Source organism: Delphinapterus leucas, chromosome 12, assembly GCF_059928025.1.
Source record: "Delphinapterus leucas isolate spDelLeu-1000000601 "Yukka" chromosome 12, BTC_Dleu_Yukka2, whole genome shotgun sequence".
Taxonomy (NCBI): domain Eukaryota; kingdom Metazoa; phylum Chordata; class Mammalia; order Artiodactyla; family Monodontidae; genus Delphinapterus; species Delphinapterus leucas.
In genome coordinates, this window is record NC_143140.1 from 18237903 (window position 1) to 18261953 (window position 24051).

Here is a 24051-nt window from a genome sequence, read left to right on the forward strand (position 1 = left end):
TTAAAAAAAATTTTTTTTTACCTGAATTTGTTTCTTTCCTAAAAGGGTTTTTCTCTCTTCTCTTTCTTTTATTCCCTCTTCTTTCTTTCTTTCTTTTTTCCTTGTTTCCTTTCTTTTCTTTCCTGAGTCTGTGGGTGAGTGATAATTCAGCCAAAAAACCGTTAGGTAACTTAAAAGTTCCAGTATAAGTTTTTCTAACCCATATGTATAGAATTTGTATATCATTTGTGTTAAATTCTGTTTTAATTATAGAATAAAAGCATATTACCAGGTAAATTAGTCAAATTAACTTTGAAGTTAACAGAACGAAATGTTTGCAGAGCATTTTTTTAAAAAATAATTTTATTTTTGGCTGTGTTGGGTCTTCGTTGCTGCGTGTGGGCTTTCTCTAGTCGCAGCGAGTGGGGGCTACTCTTCGTTGCAGGCTTCTCATTGTGGTGGCTTCTCTTGTTGCGGAGCACGGACTCTAGGCACGCGGGCTTCAGTAGTTGTGGCACACGGGCTTCAGTAGTTGTGGCTCGCGGGCTCTAGAGAGCAGGCTCAGTAGTTGTGGCGCACGGGCTCAGTTGCTCCGCGGCATGTGGGATCTTCCCTGACCAGGGCTCGAACCCGTGTCCCCTGCATTGGCAGGCAGATTCTTAACCACTGTGCCACCAGGGAAGTCCCTGCAGAGCATTTTTAAGTCCTCAGATAACTTTTATATTATATTTAAGCTATTATGTTATGGCATACAAAAATATGAAAGAAAAATAAGTTAAAGATAATTGCTTTCTTACCTCCCTAATGTTCAATCATGCCTTTTGCTTTAAGAACATGTCTATCTTCTTAACAGCATGAAATAAGTATAATGATTAGTGCATGTTGCAGCGTCGCAGCTCTGAATAAATGTGTTTTGATTATCGAGTTATTTTGGTAAAAGGTACATAAAGCAACATTCATGGTTAAGGTGAAATTACAGATATTGAACCAATTAGTTGTTGGTTATGTTTATTTTATTTTAATTTTTTGGAGGGTTTTTCCCAACTGTTTTAATATAGATGGGAAAAACTGAAATTCAAGAAGGAAAGAAGAAACTGTGGCCGTCACCTGTTGTACACAAGTTCGAGTGAGTGTTGCAGAAAGGGCCTTCTTGGCAATTGATAGACCCAAGATTGAATCTTGGCTTGACATTTACCTACTAAGAATATGTTTTATAACTCCTCTGGCTTCCATTTATCCAGCTGTATAATAGAGATATGGATTCTAACTTACAGGGTTATTACGAGAATTAGATAAGACAATGTGAGTCAAGGCCACAGAACCTGGCAATAGATAATTAATAATATGCTTATGCACAGTTTATTCATTTTGAGAAGAGTAGGCACTTGGCAAAAATACAAATTTGTGGTCTAAATTTGACACAGACAGTACAAATCCACGCTGCAAAAGGAAATGAAGGAGTCAAGATTGATTATATAGTCAAGTGGCATCTTGCATTCAGTCTGCTTCTAGTTATTCAAGCTTGAGTTATAATCCCAGGGAGTCATTGATTATGTTCAAAACCGTATCAGATCAATATTTAGAGACAAATGATAATAGAAAAGTTTTATCACCTTTGAAAAATCATTAAAACAAATGCCATAAATGTCAATCACAGAAGTGTCTTTTTTCTTCCCTGCTTAATACCACTAAATAGTTACATTCAAAATTAATTTAAAGCCCTACTATTAAGACTCTCCTAAAATAGCTGTATTTATCATAATTAATTAAGGTTCCCTGGACAAATGACATTATTTATTGAAGCCTCTTGGAACTGAGAGGAAATGTTTAAATGGGCAATAGAACCCTCTTTAGAGTCACAGTAGCTAGAAACGTCCCAGTATTGGATCCTGAAGCGCAAGGACCACATCTTTTTTTTTTTTTTAGCTTTATTTAGGTATAATTGACAAATAAAATTGTAAGATATTTAAAGTGTACATCGTGGTGATTTGATATGCATTGTGAAAAGATTCCCCCCATCTGGTTCATTAACACATCTATCAATTGTATCTCTCTTTTTTTGGTGAAAACATTTAAGTTTTACTTTCTTAGCAAATTTCAATTATACAATACAGTGTTGTCAAGTCACCATGTCTTACATTATATCCTCAGACATTATTCAACTTATAGCTGAAAGTTTGTACCCTTTTACTAACCTTTCCTTATTTCCCCCACCTGCTCAACCCCTGGCAACCACTTTCCTACTTTCTGTTTCTGTGAGTTGACATTTTTTTTTAGATTCCACGAATAAGAGATTATCATGCAGTATTTATCTTTGTCTGACTTATTTCACTTAGCATAATGCTCTCAAGGTCCATCCATGTTGTCAAAAATCACACAGTTTCCTTTTTTCTCATGGCTGAATAATATTTCATTATATACATATATACATCACATCTTCTTTATCCATTCATCCTTTGATGGACACTTAGGTTCTTTCTGTGTCCTGGCTGTTGTGAATAAGGCTGCAATGAACATGGGAGTGCAGATATCTCTTTGATATCCGGTCTTCGTTTCCTTTGGATCCCAGAAATGGGATTGCTGAGTCTTATGGTAGCTCTATTTTTAAATTTTTTGAGGGAACTTCCTACTATTTTCCATAGAGGCTAAACCAATTTACATTCCCACCAACAGAGATTCCTTTTTCCCATATCCCTGCCAACAATTATTATCTCTTGTCTTTTTGATTATAGCAAATCTAATACGTATGAGGTGATGTCGCATTGTGGTTTTGATCTGAGTTTCCCCAATGATTATTTCATTCACTCATTCTGAATTGGCTGCCCACTAAGGACCAAGCATTGTGTTAGGCACAGGGGATGTGGTGTGAACAGGACAGACAAGGTCCCCATCCTGGTGGAGTTCAAGCTGCAGTGATAAATGCCCTGAGGAAAGGGAGTGGGGTGTTTTCAAAGGAGGTGACAGCAGGGTAGGTGACCTGCTGTCTGAAGTCTTTCCCTAAGGCAGTGACTTTGGAGGCTAAAGGATCAAATAAAACGGCCATGCAAAAAGCAGAGGCAGGGGTTCTAGGTGCAACGGCCCTGAAGTGGGAAGGAGTGTGGGAAGTTCCAGGCACAGAAAAAGGCCAGCGTCACCAGAGCATGAAGAGTGGAGGAAGAGGGGAACCAGGTCCGCTCAAGTGACCGGTAGAGGGACTTAACATTTGAAGTCTCCTTATCAGGAGTATGTCCTCCAGAGGCAGCTCTGATAAGATATAAGAGCTTCAATGTGCGCTAGAAGGTTTTCTAATTAGCATGAGGAAGGTTAGAAATCATTTTTTCATCAGTGAAATGAGTGATTCAAAATGTGTCGCACTTTCATCCTTGTAGAAATGAGACATGAGCACCTGGTGAGCCCAGCAGAATTATGTCCCTGGAGTGTGGCTCTAGACTCAGGCCTCCATCTGGTCCTTTGTCCCCCAAGCTTAGCCTAGGATTCCATCACCTAATTGAACTAAAAAATTAGCTGATCCTGTAGCTAGAATATTGCTGCCTCTGCCTGATTAAACCTTTCAGGTGGGGAACTTGTAGGCATGTCTGCAGGATGGGGACTGAAGCTTCACCAAGTTTAAAAGCACTGCTTCCTAATAACTATATCTGTAGCAAAATTCATTTAGAGAACGGCTTTCATCGTGACATACCATGTGTCATTAGCTACCAAAATCTTCTAGTAAGATTTGACGATTGGAAAAAAGCAAGTTCCCTTGGCCCAATTTGCCACACCATGGTAAGGAGCTGGATTTCATTCTGAAGGATCTGATTTACATGACTAATATATAGAGACTGTACTTGGGGGTTGGGAGGACAAGAGTGGAAACAAGATGTCTGAAGGAAGCTATTACAGCAGCCCAGACAAAGCAATGGGATTGTGGCTTGGATAAGGCTTTATCTTGGACTAGGGCAGTGGCAATGGTTCTGGGAAAAAATGGACAAATTCCAGATAGAATTTGAAAGCAGAATCAATACAACTTATGGGTGTCTATATATGGAAGGCTGAGAAAAACAAGGATTAAGGATAATTGCTAGCATTTTAGTTCGAGTAATTGGATTGCAGTACCATTGACTGAGATGGTCACAACCAGGAGGAATAGATTTGCAGGAAGAAACCAAGAGTTCCATTTTGGACGCATTAAGTTGGAGAAACCTATTAAACATCCAAATGAACTGGTCAAGTATGAACATTCACTCAATTATAATTTACTCAGTGAATTAGATCAACATTTTTGTTTAAAGAAGATTTGTAATTTTCTTTTCTATGAAGGATATACAACCAAATGGAGGGTCTCCCTGTCTCAAACTTTTTAGCATGTATTAACTGAAATGTGTACTCAAATGTAATCTAATGCACATGTTAAGTATTATTGTGAGTACGAGTCCCCAAGTCAAGTTTTTTTTTTTAAATTTTATTTATTTTTGGCTGCGTTGGGTCCCTGTTGCTGCACATGGGCCTCCTCCAGTTGTGGCGAGCAGGGGATACTCTTCGTTGTGGTGCACAGGCTTCTCACCATGGTGACCTCTCACACCACAGAGCATGGGCTCTAGGTGCGCGGGCTCAGTAGTTGCGGCTCACGGGCTCTAGAGCGCAGGCTCAGCAGTTGTGGCGCATGGGTCCAGCCGCTCCACAGCATGTGGGATCTTCCCGGACCAGGGCTCGAACCCGTGTCCCCTGCACTGGCAGGCGGACTCCCAACCTCTGTGCCACCAGAGAAGTCCCTCAAGTCAAGTTTTAAATGTACTGTGGGTGCAGATCTTCTAAGACAATCATAACTTATTAGAGCACTGGACCCTAGAAACAGAGTACCTAGGCTCCCACCTTCTTTTATTTTTTTATTTTTTTAAGATTTTTTTTTTTTATATCGACCATTTTTTAAAAGTCTTTTACTGAATTTGTTACAATATTGCTTCTGTTTTATATTTTGGGTTTTTTTTGTTGTTTTTTGTTGTTTTTTTTTTGTTTTTTTTTGCGGTACACAGGCCTCTCACTGTCGTGGCCTCTCCCGTTGCGGAGCACAGGTTCCAGATGCGCAGGCTCAGCGGCCATGGCTCACGGGCCCAGCCGCTCCACGGCATGTGGGATCTTCCCGGACCGGGGCACGAACCCGTGTCCCCTGCATCAGCAGGTGGACTCTCAACCACTGTGCCACCAGAGAAGCCCTATATTTTGGTTTTTTGACCACGAGGCATGTGGGATTTTAGCTCCCTAACCAGGGATTGAACCCGTACCCGCTGCATTGGAAGATGGAGTCTTAACCACTGGACCACCAGGGAAGTCCCTCCCACTTTCCTTTAAACATCAAGGTGGTCACTGAGCATCATGACCTGAACAAGTGGCTCTTAAAACCAGTTGCTTACAATTGTTCCTGTAATATTGTGATTTGTAATAAGAAATGTATATTTGGTCTTCATCCTGATTCTGGCACAGAGCTCCTAAAACCCTTAGAACTTCCTAAAGGATGACAGTAATAAATGTGTCTTGTTATGTTAATGAGGTGACTTTTGGAAAGCCCCTAGGTTACCTAGGATTGGAGGGTTAGAATTTTCAGTTCCACCCCTTGGACCTTCAGGGAGGGGAAAGAGACTGAAGATTGAGTTCAATCACCAATAGCCAATGATTTAGTCAACCATGCCTATGTAATGGAGCCACCATAAAAACCCAAAAGAATGAAGCTTCTGGGTTGGTGAACACATAGTAATTTGGAGAGAGTGGCGCGCCTGGAGAGGGGCACAGAAAATCTGCACCCACCCCCCATATTTCACCCCATACGTCTCTTCCATCTGGCTGTTCCTGAGTTGTATCCTTTTATAATAAACCAGAGATTTAGAAAATAAAATGTTTCTCTAAGTTCTGTGCAAATTAATGGAACCCAAGGAGAAGGTCACTGGAACCTCCAATCTATAGCCTCTTGGCCAGAAACACAAATGAACAGGAGATAAAGAGGACATGTTTCCTGAACATTTCTGAGAAAGATCTAGTTTAGCATATGGCAAGCGGGACGTTTCTCAGTGTGTGGGCGATCACTGGGACTGCCAGTTCAGTGTGCTTTTATCTCAAGAGACAGGTTTTGCAGCAGAGAAGGTTGTGTTCCAGAACTTTGAGAAGTGGATGCACTGGGGGGCTGGAGTGACAGGCTGGGAGAAGAAAGTCATAGGATGGGGCAGGAGAATTTTCTTCCAAGATCTCTTTCTGGAGGTTTGGTCATGGTGTATTAAGTCTGGGCAGTAGTTCTACACACATTTATCTTCTTCTTTGGGAGAAATATAATCCAAAGCTTCTCAAATATTACAGATTGCAGGAGTCAGACAAATCTGTGAGCATTGGAAAGCTGAGCAAATCTAAAGTACTGGAGGGAAGGATGGCAGGTATATATACATGGGTAAAGTAAGAATACTTGCGTCATTAGAATACTGCAGGATTTGGTGACACTGTGACAAATGACAAAGACTAGGTGGACCAGATCCTTGCCCCTTTCTAAAGCACACTGGGTGCAGAACAGTCAGAGCTCACCACTTCCAGTTTCCTTCACATTTCAGGTCAGACACAAGTGCTTCCTTAAGCATTTCAGAATAAAATAAATGCTTATTTATTTTAACTCTCAGTGAACTCCTATAGGATATTGAAAACTATATGGAAAATATAAAGCAAATCCTTAAGGTTCAGCATTTCTGAACTTAAGAGGAATGAGTTAAGATTAAGTAAAGTTGACCTGTAGTTTGCAGTTGAAGCTCACATTCAGCCCCTGAATATTATTTGAATAGTTTCTTAGCTAAGAGTTCTCATCCAAGAGCTGAATATGTTATGCATTGAGCATGAAAGCCCCAACCTTTGATTAATCTTTTCTGTTTAAACTTTTCACCGCCATGAAGTACTTTCCAAACACAAGCATTCTTGGAAAAAGAGGGTACACTTGGTCAAGAAGCCAGAAAGGAACAACCTCCAACCACTGAAAACACACCTTCCCAAGTTCCAAGTCCCTCTCTGAAATCCAGGATTTGTAATGCTAATCTGAGTACCTTCCTCCATCCCGGAAAAAAAGTAAAAATTATTCATTGTAGGTGCTAAGAAACAACACATTTTCCCAGCACTTTCTTTTCTTAACTCTTTCTTGGTGTATGAATTTGTGCAAAAAAACATTTTGCCTGGTTTTTTTTTGTTTTTTTTTTTAATATATTTGTCTGTGCTGGGTCTTAGCTGTAGCACATGGGATCTTTAGTTGTAGCATGTGGGATCTAGTTCCCTACCAGGGAGTGAACCTGGGCTCCCTGCATTGGGAGCGTGGAGTCTTAACCACTGGACCGCCAGGGAAGTCCCTGCCTGGTATTTATTATGGCTGCCAATTTAGGGCAGCATTCCTAAGACTTTTCATTCCAGAATAATCTTACGTATTACTTTTCAATACCTTATTTTATCCATGATGCTGAAATAAACTATCAGCTCAATTAAAAACTCAATTCAACTAGTTTGAAATTTGGGTACCAAAAACAGCCCATCACTTGCTAGAAATGTTCACTTTTAACCCAGTTGCTTTTGCAACCTGGATTCCGGTGTTTTCTTTGGAACTTACATATTTCACTAATGCTTCAATTAACTAAAAAAAAAAAAAAAAAAAATCTATAGGAGATTTTGTTTTTGTATTTTCTAACATACAGAATGCCTGTCAGAATTGATCAATTGCCTGGCATTACAACCGCCTAGATTACAATTGATAGTGTACTGACAGATCAGAAATCATTTTTTAAAATCTGTCACTACATTAGGAAATTCACTGTATTTTTGTCACTTGGGTAGACTCTGAGGCTGTAGTTATTTTCTTTTTTAATTTTTATTTATTTATTTATTTGTTTATTTATTTGGCTGCGTTGGGTCTTTGTTGCTGCACGCGGGCGGGCTTTCTCTAGTTGCAGCAGTGGGGGCTACTCTTGGTTGCGGTGCACGGGCTTCTCATTGCAGTGGCTTCTCTTGTTACAGAGCACGGGCTCCAGGAGCGCGGGCTTCAGTAGTTGTGGCACACGGGCTCAGCTGTTCCACGGCATGTGGGATCTTCCCGGACCTGGGCTCGAACCCGTGTCCTCTGCATTGGCAGGCAGATTCTTAACCACTGTGCCACCAGGGAAGTCTAAGGCTATAGTTACTGATTGAAAATTTGTCAATTAAAGTTCCATTCTAGCTGGGCTGTTTGTTATTTCCTAATGATTTTCATGGTGTGTTTCTTAAAACTTACCATCTGCTCTAGTTTCTGAGAGCTCTCTGATTAACTGTGAAGATAGGCATGAAATTTTATTTTCATACATACACTGTACCACTTACAATCAACTTTTTTATCCAAAAATTATAAGCCAATCTGCATTAGACTTTCTAAATAAGTGAATTTGTATCTGGACTCCATTTAATAACCCATAATAACTTCTCTGAAAAATACATGCATTTAAATCACTCAATTTGATACACTACTAGGTACAAATCTTTAGATTAGTTGTTTTTCTCATTGTTTTATGCAGCTGTTGGGGAAAGAAAATAATTATTCCCCAGGTTATTCTAGTAAATCAGTCCAAGTTGGGCTTAAGCTTTTAATCTTTTCACTATATAAAATGTGTTGTCACTTCTTTTTAACGTATTCATTTTTTAAATATACAAAGTTATAGAAAAATGGCTGTAAATTTATGACCTCAGCAAAGTTACTATAGCAGTTTTTCTTCCAAAGGATGCCAATAGTTACCACATATTTTACTTCTCATAAAATTTTATGTGGCTAAAAATCATAATACTGCTTTTTTTTTGTAGAAAGTAAGTCATCATTTTCTTGCTATATATTTTATTTCTCAAATATAATTTTTTATTACATGGGATCTATCTATCCTTTGGAAACTTAAAAAGTAAATGCTAAATCTTCCCTTGACATAGGTCAGGAAAGAAAAAAATAGCCTTGGCTATAATATGGGCAACTCTCCCCATGTCTACAAATAAATTACCTATCCTATACATAAAAATGAATATAATAATAGCCATTCCTAAGAGACACAGCTTTTTCCAACTGATTTAGAATGCCATCTTTAACATATATTAAATTTCTATATCTACTATAATCTATTTGTAGAAATATATCAGCTCCATTGATCTGTCCATTCATATACCAGCGCCACACTGTTTTACTTACTGTGGCTTTTAAATGAGTTGTTTTTTTGTTTGTTTGTTTGTTTGTTAGTTTTCCTGATAGGAAACTTTTCTTCTCTACTACTTTTCGTTTTCAATATTTGACTATTCTTGTTTGTGTATTTTTTATATTAACTTCAGAGTAACCTCATTTAGTTCTGATGCTTAAAAAAAAACCTGATGGTGTTTTTATTAGGACCACATTAAGTTTGTGGATTAATATATGGAGATGACATCTTTACAACATTGAGTTCTCCAGTCCTAGAATGGTAAGCCTTTCCTTTGGTCTCAATCTTTTTCAAATCTCTAGGTAGCATTAAAAACCCTTCTTCATGTAGATCTTTCACATTCTTAAGTTTATTCCTAGATAGTTAATATTTAATATAGTTTATATTATTTTGTCTTTTGGAAATATGAAAACTATTGATTTTTGAATATTGATTCTATGTAGTTTTGTACCCTGCCACCTCACTTTATTGAATTCTCTGTTTGTAGTAGGTTTTCAGTTTTCCTGAGTCTACCTACAATCTAAATACAAAACAACTACCCCGGGACAACAGTATAGTTTACTTTTCCAATACTTTGCATTGTTCTCAGAACATCTTAGTCTGAGAATATGTAAACTGTGATTTAGTGAAACTGTCATAGTTTTCCTCTTAGTGTTTGATACACAGGTGAGCAGAAGAAATGATCACCTTTAGGCAGTATACGCTATACTTTGTAGAAGGGGCTTTATATTCATTATCTCATGAACATAAACAACTCTATGAGATAGGTTATCCCCATTCTATAGATAAAGAAACCAAGAATCAGAAAGGTTAGATAACCTGTCCAAGAGTTATCTAACTCGTCTAGTAAGTGGCAGAATCAGCATTTGAATTCAAGGCTCTCTGGCTCCCAGTGAAATGCAGGAGACTGAGAAAACAACTGTCTCTAGGTTACAGATCTTGAGGCGGTCTGGTACCATGTAGCTAGAGTAACCCAGGGAAAGAGTTAACTGGCTGGAAAGGTTAGACTTAGATCAGATGATCCTCTAAATTTCACAAAACATTAGTAAGCACACCTTCAGTACTCTGGAACCAGTACTGAAGAGAAATACTACAGTATTTCTCTTTAGCACACACCTGGATGATTTTACTAACGAAGGGGGTAGTAACTGCAGGCCTCAAACTCATGCGTGCAAGAAATACAATTATCTTCATATTTCTATATCTCTAGGTTTCTTTTATGGGCTCCCATTCCATTTTATTTATTTATTTATTTATTTATTGAATACAACAGTGGGTCTTTCCTCCTGTATCACTGAGGTAGGGTCAGGCTGAGCTCCCGAGAAAATACATCTGTAGATTCACTGAAGGATGGCTACGTCAAGGGTAGGAGTGTGTCTGGCTGGGGCAGTTACAAGCACGCAGGCCGTCGAGGCTCAGCAGCCCGCTTCCTGGCTTGGGTCATCCTTTCAGCAGTGGCGGCTCAGACCAGGCCAGGCCCAGCCACCTCACCTGCTGCCACCAACAGCACCACTGTCATCTTACACTGGCTAGCGGTCACCACCACCACCGCCACCTCTGCCTCATTCTATTTTATTTTAGTTAATTCTGGGTAAACTCAGTCAAGTAAGGTTTTCCTTTGTAAATTTAAAGACTCCTCAGTCAAGTCGGGGTCTTCTGGGTTAACTCTAGGGCTTCAGGATCCCATTTCTGGAGTTGGGGCTGAGTTCTGGGGCCATCAGGGATCGGGGGGAGGTCATGTAGGCATCATCCTTCCACACTGGCATTCTCTGGGAGGCACACTGTGGTCTCTGGCCTCAGTTGCATTCCTGCTCAGATTGCTGATCCAAATGAGTCACAGTTCTGTTCTCATTCCAGCCCTGAATCAGCTATTCCCATGGCCCTTCAGAAGCACAGGGAAAATCTAGATATTCCTTTAGGGTTGCAGGATACTGAAGCTATATCAAGCTCTCTCCAACTGGACACGTCAGACACCAAGTTTTACTCTCTTTCTCTTGAGTTATTGGAGGGAGAACCACAAGTTTTGCCATGCCCTTTTCTATTTGCCCCCTCAAATTCATATATTGAAGGCCTAACCCCCATCGTGATTATGTTTGGAAATAAAGCTTTTAGGAGGTAAAAACGTTAGGTGAAGTCATAAGGGTAGGGTCCTCATCTAATAGAATTGGAGGCCTGATAAGAATCTCTCTCTCCATGAATATGCACAGAGGAAAGGCCCTGTGAGGACATAGCGAGAAGGTGGACATCTGCAAGTCAGGAAGAGAGGCCTCACCACAACCTGACCATTCTGGCAACCCTGATCTTGAACTTCCAGCATACAGAACTGGAAGAAGATAAACTTCTGTTGTTTAAGCCACCCAGTCTATTTTGTTATGACAGCCAAAGCAGACTGAGACACCCTTGGACTCTACCTAGTAATAGCTCCATTCTCAAATTCTTCACACCCATATATCTGAGGTTTATATTACTCTCCATTTTTCCTTCCCCAATGATTGGTTCAGAACTAGAGAGACTCTGACAAGCTGACCACCTCCCACTACTGGGCTCTCACTCTTTAACTCTCACATTCAAATTCCAAATACCGCCCTCTAGTCTCACCTCTCCTAGGACTTTTCTAGAATAAGGGGTATCAAATACCAGGACTGAGGCATTCTTACATGCTAAAATCTTAAGCAGTGAAATACGTTTCTTGCCTGTTGTCTCGCAAGACCTCCCTTTCAACGCTATTCCTTTTTTATGGCCAATTTTCTTTGATTATTATCCCACCCCTTTGTATAATATCAGAGTCCTTCCTGGTTCAAGTTCTGTTGCTGTTGTTGTAAAAGTCCAAATATGTTGAATCTAATTAACTAAAATTCTCAGTTAGCCGGGTTAAGCCCTAAGATCCGGAAAACATCTTCACCATCCTATCAACAATAAAATACAACCATAACTGACATTTAGATTTGAATATAATCTGATAGGCCCTGAGGTTGTATAACATACAGAGTCACCCAGATAGCAGCACTACAAGATTCTGAAATCTTCAAACATGACTTAACTGGATTTTGTGGTATATTAAAAGTTTTCTTAAAAAAGTAAAACGTATTTGAGAAATATCTTCCATAACAGTAAAAGTAAATTAATTCATATCGTAACCTTTGATTAGTTAGAAAATTATGTTGATCAGATAACCTATCTTCCCTGGCATATCTGTTAAAAGTTATATTACTAAAACTCTGAAGAATCTTAGATCAGAGTTTGCTAACTCAGTGACCTTGAGAATGAGAACACTATAAAGCTTGGGAAAAAGATTACACCCACCCAAGACTCAGCAGCTTTTGTACAGATGGGATCTGGTGAAATGCACCTCAGGGCTTTTTTTTTTTTTTTTTTTTAAATTTTCGGTACGCGGGCCTCTCACTGCCGTGGCCTCTCCCGCTGCGGAGCACAGGCTCCGGACGCGCAGGTTCAGCGGCCATGGCTCACGGGCCCAGCCGCTCCGCGGCATATGGTATCTTCCCAGACCGGGGCATGAACCCGTGTCCCCTGCATCGGCAAACGGACTCCCAACCACTGCGCCACCAGGGAAGCCCACCTCAAGGGCATTTTTAATGGGCTTGTTCATACTTCATCCAGGGGGTGTCTAGTTAAGAATGAGTAGCAGGCTCCTAGTTCTACAGTGCTGATAGTAGATATGTTAATATCCTGGGTCTTTTAAGAGGACCAACTGTCTTCCAACTCCCATCTTCCAACTTTGGGAAGCTATCTTTTTGAGTCACCAATTGCCTGGTCCCTTTAGGTAAGATACAACATCACTTCCTTTACACTGTCCCCACCTATCCCATCCCCCAACACAAACACCCTAGCTATGCAAAATCAAAATCACCTCAGGCTCCTTCATTTCAATCACATTTTCCAGTAGGAAGTGGGATTTGCAAATTGCAAGGGTGAGAGCCATTGGAAGGTGGAGTTTGATCCTGGCATTCTTTCAGAAAATCAACCGTAAAACGTATTCTTTCTGTGATTGAGTCTCTGAATTCTAATTCCTCTTCTTTCTTAGAAGCTGTCTATTCCCTGCAATTTTCTTGGTCAGCAATTTCCTTGGTCAGGATATTGATAGTAGGTGGCATATCTCAATGACAGGTAAAGGTCTGTGAATTCGAATCCTGAACCTGCAAACAGAATGGATGTGCCATACACAGAGCCAACATTTCAAGTCATCTTTTCTTCCTCCAAACGTTGGAGAAATGAAGTGTTCATTTCAATCAGAAGGTAAGAACTTGGAAGTGGAAAAGGTTTTTTTGGTTGTTTGTTTGTTTTGACTGTAGGAAGCTCAGTTCAAACACTGATTCTTCCAATTAACTGTTGGCAAGTGACCTTGGTGGAAGGAATTTAACCTGCTTTCCCATCTTCTAAATAGGGATAGTAACTATACTTCATACAGTTTTGTAAGGATTAAACCAGATGTGTACGTGTCCAGCGTATCAGGGGGGTCAATGAAATCTAGTCTAGCTAGTGAGCAGCATGTAGCTGAGGGCTAAGCACAGACAAGAGGGCTCCGTTGTTTCCTGCTGATATGTTCCACCTATTGATTACTTTCTGCATGATCAGGCTTGATCCTTTACACATCAGCAGCCATCTTTTTCTACAAAGTACTTTAGTGTGCTTCTCCACGCTACCAATGAGAAAAGTCCATTTTATTGCGATAGTTTAGAGATAAGGCATCTAAATCTGAGAAACTTAGGGAAAATATGCCAGGGAACCAGATGTGCATCTTTTTCTAGAAAGTGTGCCAAGAATATCTCCCAGGATCCCAGGCTGCTAGAGCAACTTTTCACAAACTTGCTCTGACCGGTCATCCCCGCCACAGGCAAGTGCAATGGTGCAGCCTGTCCCACAGGCCACCAGGCCTAAAGGAACGATACCAAAATGGGGCTTGAAAGTTTCCCGTCCACCAAGCCCCTGTTCCTGCATTCTTTGCTTCACAAGTTAAGAGATTTCTCTCGAGATGCTGGTTTGTAGTTTTTTAAAAAATGACCCTATACTTGGAAGGCTTGCTGCAATATTATCTGATGATGTAATTATTTATGTAGTCCCAGCTGAGCCTATAGAATCCAAAAGCTTTCAAATCTATATCTACAGTTATAGATTTAGACAGCCTTCCCCACATCATTTACACACACACACACAGGCGTACACACATCCCCCTCAAATATTTCTTTACGTTCCAAAGCACTTTTTGATGTAACTGTATTCTCTCTATCCTGACATTCTTGAAGCAGCCCTAGAGAAAGTGTAAGATTAAAATTACAAGTCTTGCAGTTCATACAGAGAATAAAGCATAAACTCTGAAGGTGATCTCATGTGCTCAGAATTATGCCTTTTAAGGTCAAGTTGACTCAAAATATGGACCAAACAGAATACAGCAGTGAGTTAGAAAGGGAGCTTTCTTTATCTAATCTTAATTACTGCAATGAAGGATATTTTCATCTATATTTTAAACAATGCTAGTTAAGCCAATGCATTTTTTCATGCTAGTTCCACTTTTTAATTTGGGAATACAACTATTTGTAAAAATAAATAGCAGTAAATGATGGTAACACATTATGATGGGTCTTTTGGTTTAGCATAAAGGAAGCCCAGAACAATACTTTGTCCATTTTAGGCACTTAATTTGTGGAGTTTTTATATAGGATGAATTTAACAACTCCTGAAAAGTGAAAAATAACTTCTGCTTAGTTTTTACACTTTCAGGGTCTGGGTGAGTGGCCATAACAAGGAGGTAGCTTGGAGGGGTGCTTTATTTAGCTCCCCCATAACTCCCATCAGCCTCCCATCAGAATGCAACAGAAGTAGAACACTGTTCCAACTCCGCTCCAAAACAAGTCCCCAGGCTGCTCCTTCCAGCAGATGCTGTTCCAAAGCCTCTCCAGTCTTGACAGTTGAAAGACACCAGTGGTCCAAATAGATCTGTTTATATCCTCCCAACAACCATCATAATGCCTTTTAAGATTCTGTGTCATAGTTTGGACGTAAGAGCTTGGAGGTTGGGAGCCCACACACACACACACACACACACACACACACACAAAGAAAACATAAAACAAGACATTCTGCCCAAGGGACTCATCCGTACAACAGTGCTGGACCAGTGGCCTGCACTGTCGTCTTAGTTGAGCTACATGATTTTTCTGGGCCTCAGTTACCCAACCTGTAGGATGAGGGACTTGAAAGGGCTGAACTCAGAAGTCTTTTGCAATACTAGTCAAACCAAGCCTTGTTTTTGAAAAGCAAGGACTTCTGGTTTCATCAAATATCTGAATCTGGATAGCTACTGATCCTGTCTGCCTGAGTCCCTTTTTGTTACCTTTAACCATTTTCCAGAGGGCGTGAGAAACCCTTACAGAGCAGGACAAGTGTAGAGAACGGAGCCTAGATGCTCTGCATGTGTGGAGGGTCCCCTGGGTCTGCACTCCCGTCCGCCCATGGCCACCAAATCAGAAAGCTGTCTAGGTAGAGGCAGCCTGCAGAGTCACACCCCCAGTAGAAACTGGGTGATTACAGGGAACAAACAACTTGGGCTTATCTCATCTCACTTTTTTCCTTCCTTCACTCATGCTCACAGGAGAATTAAAGGGAAATGTTTCTGAAGGAAAGCTCTTGGCGCTCTCTCTCTCTCTCTCTTTTTTTTTTTTTCACAAAAGGGACTTTTCCGGAGAAAGAGGGAAGGGAGTGCAAAACAAAGAGGCAAACAAAGGACTTGGAATAGTCTATGCCAGAATTCCCACTCCGGCTCGGAAAAACCAGCTGTCAGCAGTAGCCCAGCTTCCCCTGCAGGGGCTGTGGCGGAGTGGGGCGCTGGGGCCTGGCTGAGCCATGGCCCAGGTCCTGGTGGGGACCAGCCCCTGGCGACATTGCCCACGGGAAAGAAAGCCCCGGGGTCAGCAAACTGGCAGCCCCCATAAGTACATCTAATTATGACCGCTTACTTCAGAAAGAGGATTTAACCCAAAGCAGATTTAGCAGGGCCTCTTCCAAAGGGCAGCGGGAGGCCCAGGCCTGACCTTTGAGAAAATCCTAAAGGCTTCACTGCCCAGGGAACTCAGCAAAGCCAGTCACCGTGGACGCCTCAGATCAGAACGCAGAGAAATTCAGCGATGCCAGCTTCAGTTATCAGGGTCCTAGTGAGGGTGTTTAATTTAGCATAATGAGTGTCGGTCAGCATGTGCCCACAGCATGTGCACTGGTGGTCAGTCAGGGGGGTGGCCTGGGCAGAAACATTGACAGGAAAATATATAAAGCACTAAAGTATAACCTGTTGAGTCAAAACTACTGTTTCAGAATCTTAAAGTGGTTGGATATTTAGTGAGTCAAAGATTCTTATCTAAAACATGTACATCTGGTGACATATGTCAACGGTGCTGATCAAAGTATGAAAAGCATCATGATATATATAATTTTTAATTCTGCTTTGATTTTTAAAACCTCCTACATAGCGCTTTGCTCAGGAGAAATCGTTGTGTAATTGCCCTAGTAAAATTAAACAACTCCAAAGGAGGGGCAGGGGATTGGAATTGTTAGTCTTGAATTGGTCAACATGAAGTTAGTAAATAAGTACACTTGGGACAGGCTTGTTGTATAATGAATATAAAAGTACTTTGTGAACTATAGAGCTCTCCATCAAGTGTTATTATTTCAATTATTCTCACAGTACACAAATATTAGGAAAACAAAAAAGAAAGAAAAACAGCTGGGTAAGTACAGTCTCTCCATCCACATACTTCATTTAAACCTACCACTCTGTAGGTGAATTCACCTCAGTCATTTAGCTTAGGTGGGAAATTGTAGAAAAGGCAGACCTATCTGATTCTAGACCAAATGATCTACAAAGTGATCAGAAAATATTAATTCACACAGCTGGTTGTTTAAAATTATTTGATTTCAGATCTTTTAAAGAAATATCAAACAAGTTGCTACTCTTACCTGACCCCATTCCAACACAGGACACCTAGATTATATGTAATTTACACCATCATTAAAACCTTGTTTGCAATACCTATGCTTGAGGTCGGAAAGTTCATGGAGGTTGCGGGGGTAGAGTGTATTCTCACTGTTTGGTTGCCCCAAAGTATCAAATTGGACCATCTATTTGTCCAAACAAGAAGCTGATAAGCCTGAACTTCCAGCAGCAGAAGACAGACTTAAAGAAACCATAAGTGGAGGGTATTGTACATAACACTGCAGCCATTGCTCCCTTTTCCATTTCTCCTTCCTCAAGAGATGTACCAAGTCCAATAATAAGTAAACATTACCAATAACTTAAAAATTTAACACAAACCTGTTGTTTCACGCTTTTATTTACTTTCCTATTGAGGTAACTTTTTCTGGCAAATAAACTAATCTGGGAAAACCAGATCTCCTTTTTGTAACTAGATATAGCAAAGCTGGGACTGGTGAAGCTCTTTCCCAATGGCTCTTAATTTGCAAGTCCTAAACACAGAAGCAGACACGCTTGGTAACTCAAAGCATCGGGATTCAATGTCATTGGTTTCAAAGACTGTGGAATTCACAGATGTAACCATTCAGCTGAGGGGAGGAAAAGGAGAGAATAAGCTAAAAAGAAGATGCTGAAAAACTGGAGAGTATCAAAGAGCTCATCACAAAGCGTTTCAATTTGAAGTCTCTGCTTCAAAGGTGCTAATCCCTGGTCTGAGAAAACTACCTACAGTGTTCAAGGCTCAACGCTGAATTTTTGTTCTGTTTTGTTTTACACTGAGTTTTAAGAGTTATGCAACCCTGAAAAAGTTAAGCAGGTAATTCTAGGCATTAAGTAATTCATACACAACCAAGTAGTAAGGTTTTCTATACCCGTTTTAAGAATGAATAGGATTCATTTAAAATGGTGATAATTTGTCTCACTGAATAAGTGCATTTTAATCCCAAAGAGAAAAAGTATGTTATTTCTAATAGAAGGCAGTTAGTAGAGAGGCTTTTCAAACGTTGATCAAGTTAAAACAGAAGCTCCCTTAGTTTGTGGCTTTCTGGCTTTTCACCTCCTAGTGGGAATGTGTTGCCGTATTTATACGAACCCCCAACATGCTCACATTAATAGTTCCAAGCAAAGTCTGTCTCACTCTCTGCAAACCGTTAGGAAATTAGGAATTAAACCCCGGGCACGTGTCCGCGGAGTCACGGGTGGAAATCTGATCCAGGGCAGGAGGGGCAGGACGAGAGCGCGGCCCTCCGGGGCGCGCGTGCGCAGTTACCTCTCCCGCTCCTGCTCTAGCAGGGTGGTGAAGTCGTCGCTCTTGTGCATGTAGTCCGTGTGCTTGTGCTTCTCGTTCTCCAGCTCGTACACCGTGCGCCGGTGACACTTCTCGGCCAGCAGTAGCTGCTCTAGCATGCGCCGGTAGGTTTCCTTCTGTTTTTCCTCAAGTCTGTCCAGCTGAGGACGCAAACATGGGAAAGAGCTTAATATTTTATTTCATTTACGGAGGACTCTAAATAATTTGTTTGCATTGGTCTAATGATTTATTACCTGTAGGGGAGGACACGGAATCTGCTCTTTGCCATTTTCCCCATGCCATCATTTTCTCTAGGCCAGTTGGATTTATGAACTAGCCACAATAGGGCTGCAGTAATTTCTGGCCTCTGGCCTTTTTTCTGTGAACATATGTGTGGTTCCTAACCTTTCAGGAGAGCAAACTCACTGTTTCAATGAGACGGTGAAGCCCTATACTCAGAAAGAAAGAGAATAGCATCTGGCCTAATCTCAGAAAAATAAAGAGCTCAGCAGGCACCAAACTCCTCCCCCGGGAGGAGGAAATTATCCTCATTGCAACCTTTTTTTCTTTTTTTTTTTTAAGGCTTGTAGTTAAGTGCATTTCTAGGAAAAGTATATGAAGGACCCACAATCCTCTTCTTTCAAGAGGTACTAAATATAGGGAGAATCTCAGAACTTGCAGAGCGCACATATCTCAAACTAAAAGAGATCTTATCAAATATTATTACAGGGCTTTTTGTGTCTGTTTCTCCAGCCAGGCTATAAGATCTTTAAGGGACCATATGCCTTGATCATCTTTTTAGTCCCTGGTCCCTAGCACAGCACCTGGAGGAAAGTAGGTGTTCAGTACATGTTTGTTAAATTGGACCCAATCTTACAATATTGATAGTTCCCTATCCTACTCTCCTCTTCAAACCCTAGTGCAGGAGTTCTCACCCTCAGCACTACTGACATTTCTGGCCAAGTAATTCTTATTTGAGGGGCTGTCCTGTCCACTATAGGATTCTCAGCAGCATCCCTGGGCTCTGCCCACTAGATGCTGGTACTACCATGTCCAGTTGTGACAAAACTATCCCCAGGCGTTGTCAAATGTCTCCTGGAAGGAAAAGTCCCCATGCCCCCCTCCCTGTTGAGAACCACTGCTCTAGGTGAATCAGATATATTTAGAATCCATTCTTAATCCCACAGCCAACTCTGTAAGACTCAGTGGAGTAGCTCCACGGGTATCAGCTTCAGAGCTATTCCCCTGATGTTGCACGTTTGCCCTTCAGTCATAAGGAGGATCTGAGGTTCCCTGTACAATTTTATTATATTTTCATTGTGAATGAATCATTTATGGGGCCCAAAATAAAAGAGATAATGGGCACTTAGATCCATTTCCCTTTTGGTCTTTCCAGTTTGGTCTTTAAGGCCTCATGTTTCCTCTTAAATAGATTTCTCTCTTCTTAAATTCCTTAATATTTTTCCCATTAGCTCTCTGTTGATAACAGAGCTAAAATCATCCCCTAAACCATGATCCTTCTGTCTGAAACATACTGAAATTTCTCCCCATCTCAAGTCCCTGAACTTCTTCTCCACCAGCTTGATTTAGGTACACTCTTTCCTTAGTCAATTTTGGCCTTTGTTGCTATGATGATCTCATTCAATTTTCCTTCCACCTCTGTCCCCATAATCCTCAGTGCCTTCTGATTAGACCTCCACCCCCTTTGCCTAAGAACAGGTGACCAGTCAGACTGGTGAAGCCCAGGTTGGCCAGCCATACCTGAGATCATCAGGGAGGCAAATCGTACTTTTATGTGTTCTGATAAATTACTGCAGTCTTAATGGGATGGTCTATACAAGAGATTTTTTCACTGGAATAACTCCCTGTTACAAAATATTCTCCCCAAGAACTCTCCATTTTTCCACAAGTGTGATTTTCACCATATGTTATAGAATTTGTCAAGCATTGCTGGGACATCATCAGAAATGTGCAAGGAGCAGCTCTTTCCCCCTTTTTTTTTAAATTTTAATTTTAATTTTTTTTGCGGTACGCGGGCCTCTCACTGCTGTGGCCCCTCCCACCGCGGAGCACAGGCTCCAGACGCGCAGGCTCAGCGGCCACGGCCCACAGGCCCAGCTGCTCCGCGGCACGCGGGACCCTCCCGGACCGGGGCACGAACCCGCGCCCCCCACATAGGCAGGCGGACTCCCAACCACTGCGCCACCAGGAAAGCCCTCTTTCCCCTTTTTGATCCTTCTTAACTTTGTCGTAAAGTAAGGGCTTCCCTCCTTTTGAGAGTATTTGCAAGAGTAGCTTCTGCCTGTTTCCTGATACCCTGACCCTCTCCTCCCTGAGGAAGGAATGGTTTTTAAAGGCTGTATTGGGACAGCGAGCTGGGCATGAACAGCCCTGCCTTTTCATTTCTTATTTTTTACTCTGTCTGCCATAAGATGGTACATTGTACTCTCCCTCAGGTGCTGTCTCCAGAGTCTAGGAGAGAGTAATAGGAACCTGGCGGTGGTCATCTACCTATTTATGCCAATAATAAAGTTAATGTTTCAAGTCATCTGTCAGACTCCTGCAGTTATCCCTCAATCCATTCAAGGAACTCGGGAGGCAAAGATGGAGGTGTTATTAATTGGATGGTTGACTGAGATACCCGGAGAGAGAAACACTGTAGGGGCATCTGGAGGAAAAACAGCATATGTTGATATTAATTGTTCCAGGGCAGCCTAGGTAGGATTGCTAGGCCCTAGCTTTAGTATGTTCTGTCCGTGTGGGCCTTTGAGATTGGCTGTTCTCAGAAGCTACCGTGCTGGGACTAGGCCCCTGGAGTAGCTGCTGTTGTCTCTGTGGGCTGTGTTCACCTCACCTACACCAGTACAGCTTGACCTCAGCACTGGTTGCATAATCAGGAAGACAGTCTTTTTGTCCTTTCATGCATCCGGAAGGATGCTGACACATTGGTGTGTGAGCTGCGTTTTTCACCCAGAACTGCAGACCAGACTTTCTTTTTTTTTTTTTTTAATTTATTTTTGGCTGCGTTGGGTCTTCATTGCTGCGCACGGGCTTTCTAGTTGTGGCAAGCGGGGGCTACTCTTCCTTGTGGTGCGCGGGCTTCTCATTGCAGTGGCTTCCCTTGTTGCAGAGCATGGGCTCTAGGAGTGTGGGCTTTGGTAGTTGTGGCACATGGGTTCAGTAGTTGTGGCTCGTGGGCTCTACAGTGCAGGCTCAGTAGTTGTGGCGCACAGGCTTAGTTGCTCTGCGGCATGTGGGATCTTCCCGGACCAGGGCTCGAACCCATGTCCCCTGCATTGGCAGGCAGATTCTTAACCACTGTGCCACCAGGGAAGCCCTGCGGACCAGATTTTAAACTGCAAAGGTAGTAAATTCCTCTTTAGCAATAAAGCATTACTGTGTGAGGATCTAGTTTTCAGTTTTAAATTCAGGATGTAAGAACTAACATAGGTAGCAACAGATCAGCTGTGCCAGACCCTGTTTCTCGTTATTTTGTTTGGAACTGCACTGAGCTCCTAGGAGAGAACTGAAGTGGGCTGACCTCTTGGATCTGTGTGGCTTGTCCAGAGACTCTGAAGACCACCTCCCAGTGGATTCATTAATCATGTATACTGTGTCCCATGGCTTTGGGTTTTCAGGCTCCAAATTGTGGCTCAACCACAGAGGAATGGTAGTTCTTATTACTGAATAGTGAAAGCGAAATGGGCACCTATTACTTTGGAAATGTAGCTCCCACTTGGACAGAGGTGGAAGGAAAATTGAATGAGATCATTATAGCAACAAAGGCCAAAATTTACTAAGGAAAGAGTGTACCTGAATCAAGTTGGTGGAGAAGAAGTTCAGGGACTTGAGATGGGGAGAAATTTCAGTATGTTTCAGACAAAAGGATCATGGTTTAGGGAATGATTTTAGCTCTGTTATCAACAGAGAGCTAATGGGAAAAATATTAAGGAATTTGAGAAGAGAGAGAAATCTACTTAAGAGGAAACATGAGGCCTTAAGGACCAAACTGGAAAGACCAAAAAGGGAAATGGATCTAAGTGCCCTTAAAGATAGGGCTATTAAAAAAAAAAGAGAGAGAGAGAGATTTTAGTCTTTGTTGAATCAGAATGGGTGACAGAGGAGGTAGAGACAGGAGAGCCTAGAGAGCAGAACAGCATGACTGCCCCACAAAGAGCGTGTCGGGATCAAGGAAACGTTTGAGGAACATGCTGTCAAACTGCAGGTGGTTCTTCATGAGATCAGTTGGGGCCCTTTCTCTTGAAGACTGCAACAGCTATTCAAAATGGTTACATAAAATATAGACATGCTGAAGAATTAAAATCTGAGATCAGGGTAGGATATGTAAAGCAATTTGGGATGAGTTTCATGGTGTCAGCCATGGTAGATGGGCCCTGAGTGAACATGCTCAAGAAACTTGGAGATGTAGATTTCGAAGGAAAGATGAGACAAACAAAAGGGGATTCAGGCAGGACAGCAGCAGATTCAGCCCAAATACCAGTGTGCTGTGATGGGAAAAGACTCCTTAGGAGATCATCCAACTCAAGAACATACAAGTAGATAAGATTTGTGTTGAACAAAGGATCCTTTTGGCAGACTCATAACTCCTTGGTTTTGCTTCTCTCACTGAGGGTGACCACACACTACACAATACGGAAGGTAATATTCAGAAAACAAATGTCTGGGTCTGAAAGCATAGGGGAAGTTAGAGGCAAACAAACAAAAACTCTACGATCCCTAAAATAGTGATAGAGAAAGAAGGGGCCATTTGAAAAACTGGTCAAAAACAACAATAACAATAAAACTCAGCTGAGCCTTCCTACTGGAGGAAAGGTTGTGACAAAAGAAAACATTTTTGTTGCCTTGAGTAGGACAAGTTACCCAAGAATTAGAGAGTTCAAACACGAGGGAAGGCGAAGTTCTGAGGAATGGTCACCTGGGTAAGGTTAGGTCCCCACTAGGTCCCAAGGCAGACAGGCTTCAGAAGGTCACCTGCGGGAAGGGGTAATACCACACCGAAACAAGGGGGCAGTAAGGAAAACCACCAGTACAAGATGGGTTTCCTAGGCCTGGACATCATGGCTGAAAAAAGAAAAAGATTCACAAGGTTTCACATATGCAGGTGGGGGCTTCCCTGGCGGCGCAGTGATTAAGAATCTGCCTGCCAATGCAGGGGACACGGGTTCGAGCCCTGGTCCGGGAAGATCCCACGTGCTGGGGAGCAACTAAGCCCGTGCGCCACAACTACTGAGCCTGCACTCTAGAGTCCGCGAACCACAACTACCGAGCCTGCATGCCACAACTACTGAAGCCTGCGAGCCTAGAGCCCGTGCTCCGCAACAAGAGGAGCCACTGCAATGAGAAGCCCACGCACAGCAACAAAGACCCAACGCAGCCAAAAATAAATAAATAAATAAAAATATGCAGGTGGAAAAGTAGAGCACCTAAAATAAGACCGAGGCATGGAGGATGTCACCACTGCAAATCCCTAAACTTCACAAAAAGACAGATAGGTTTCAAATGCCACTCACTGAGGGCAAGGATAATGCATGAAACAGATTCCTCCACCCAACCCAGGATTCGCCATTTCCCACAATTATTAGCCTCTTGAT

At 41.7% G+C, this 24051-nt stretch overlaps 1 protein-coding gene across 3 annotated transcripts in view; it reads right to left on the minus strand.

Annotated features, from left to right (window-relative positions):
* The window catches only part of FILIP1 (filamin A interacting protein 1), a 195143-nt gene that overhangs the window by 39227 nt on the left and 131865 nt on the right, over window positions 1–24051 (minus strand). For all 3 annotated transcript variants that reach the window (XM_089921748.1, XM_022590352.2, XM_022590353.3), the window contains one exon: window positions 18422–18600. In XM_089921748.1, the coding sequence (XP_089777874.1) occupies window positions 18422–18600 (179 nt within the window). The remainder of the gene's footprint in view (window positions 1–18421; window positions 18601–24051) is intronic.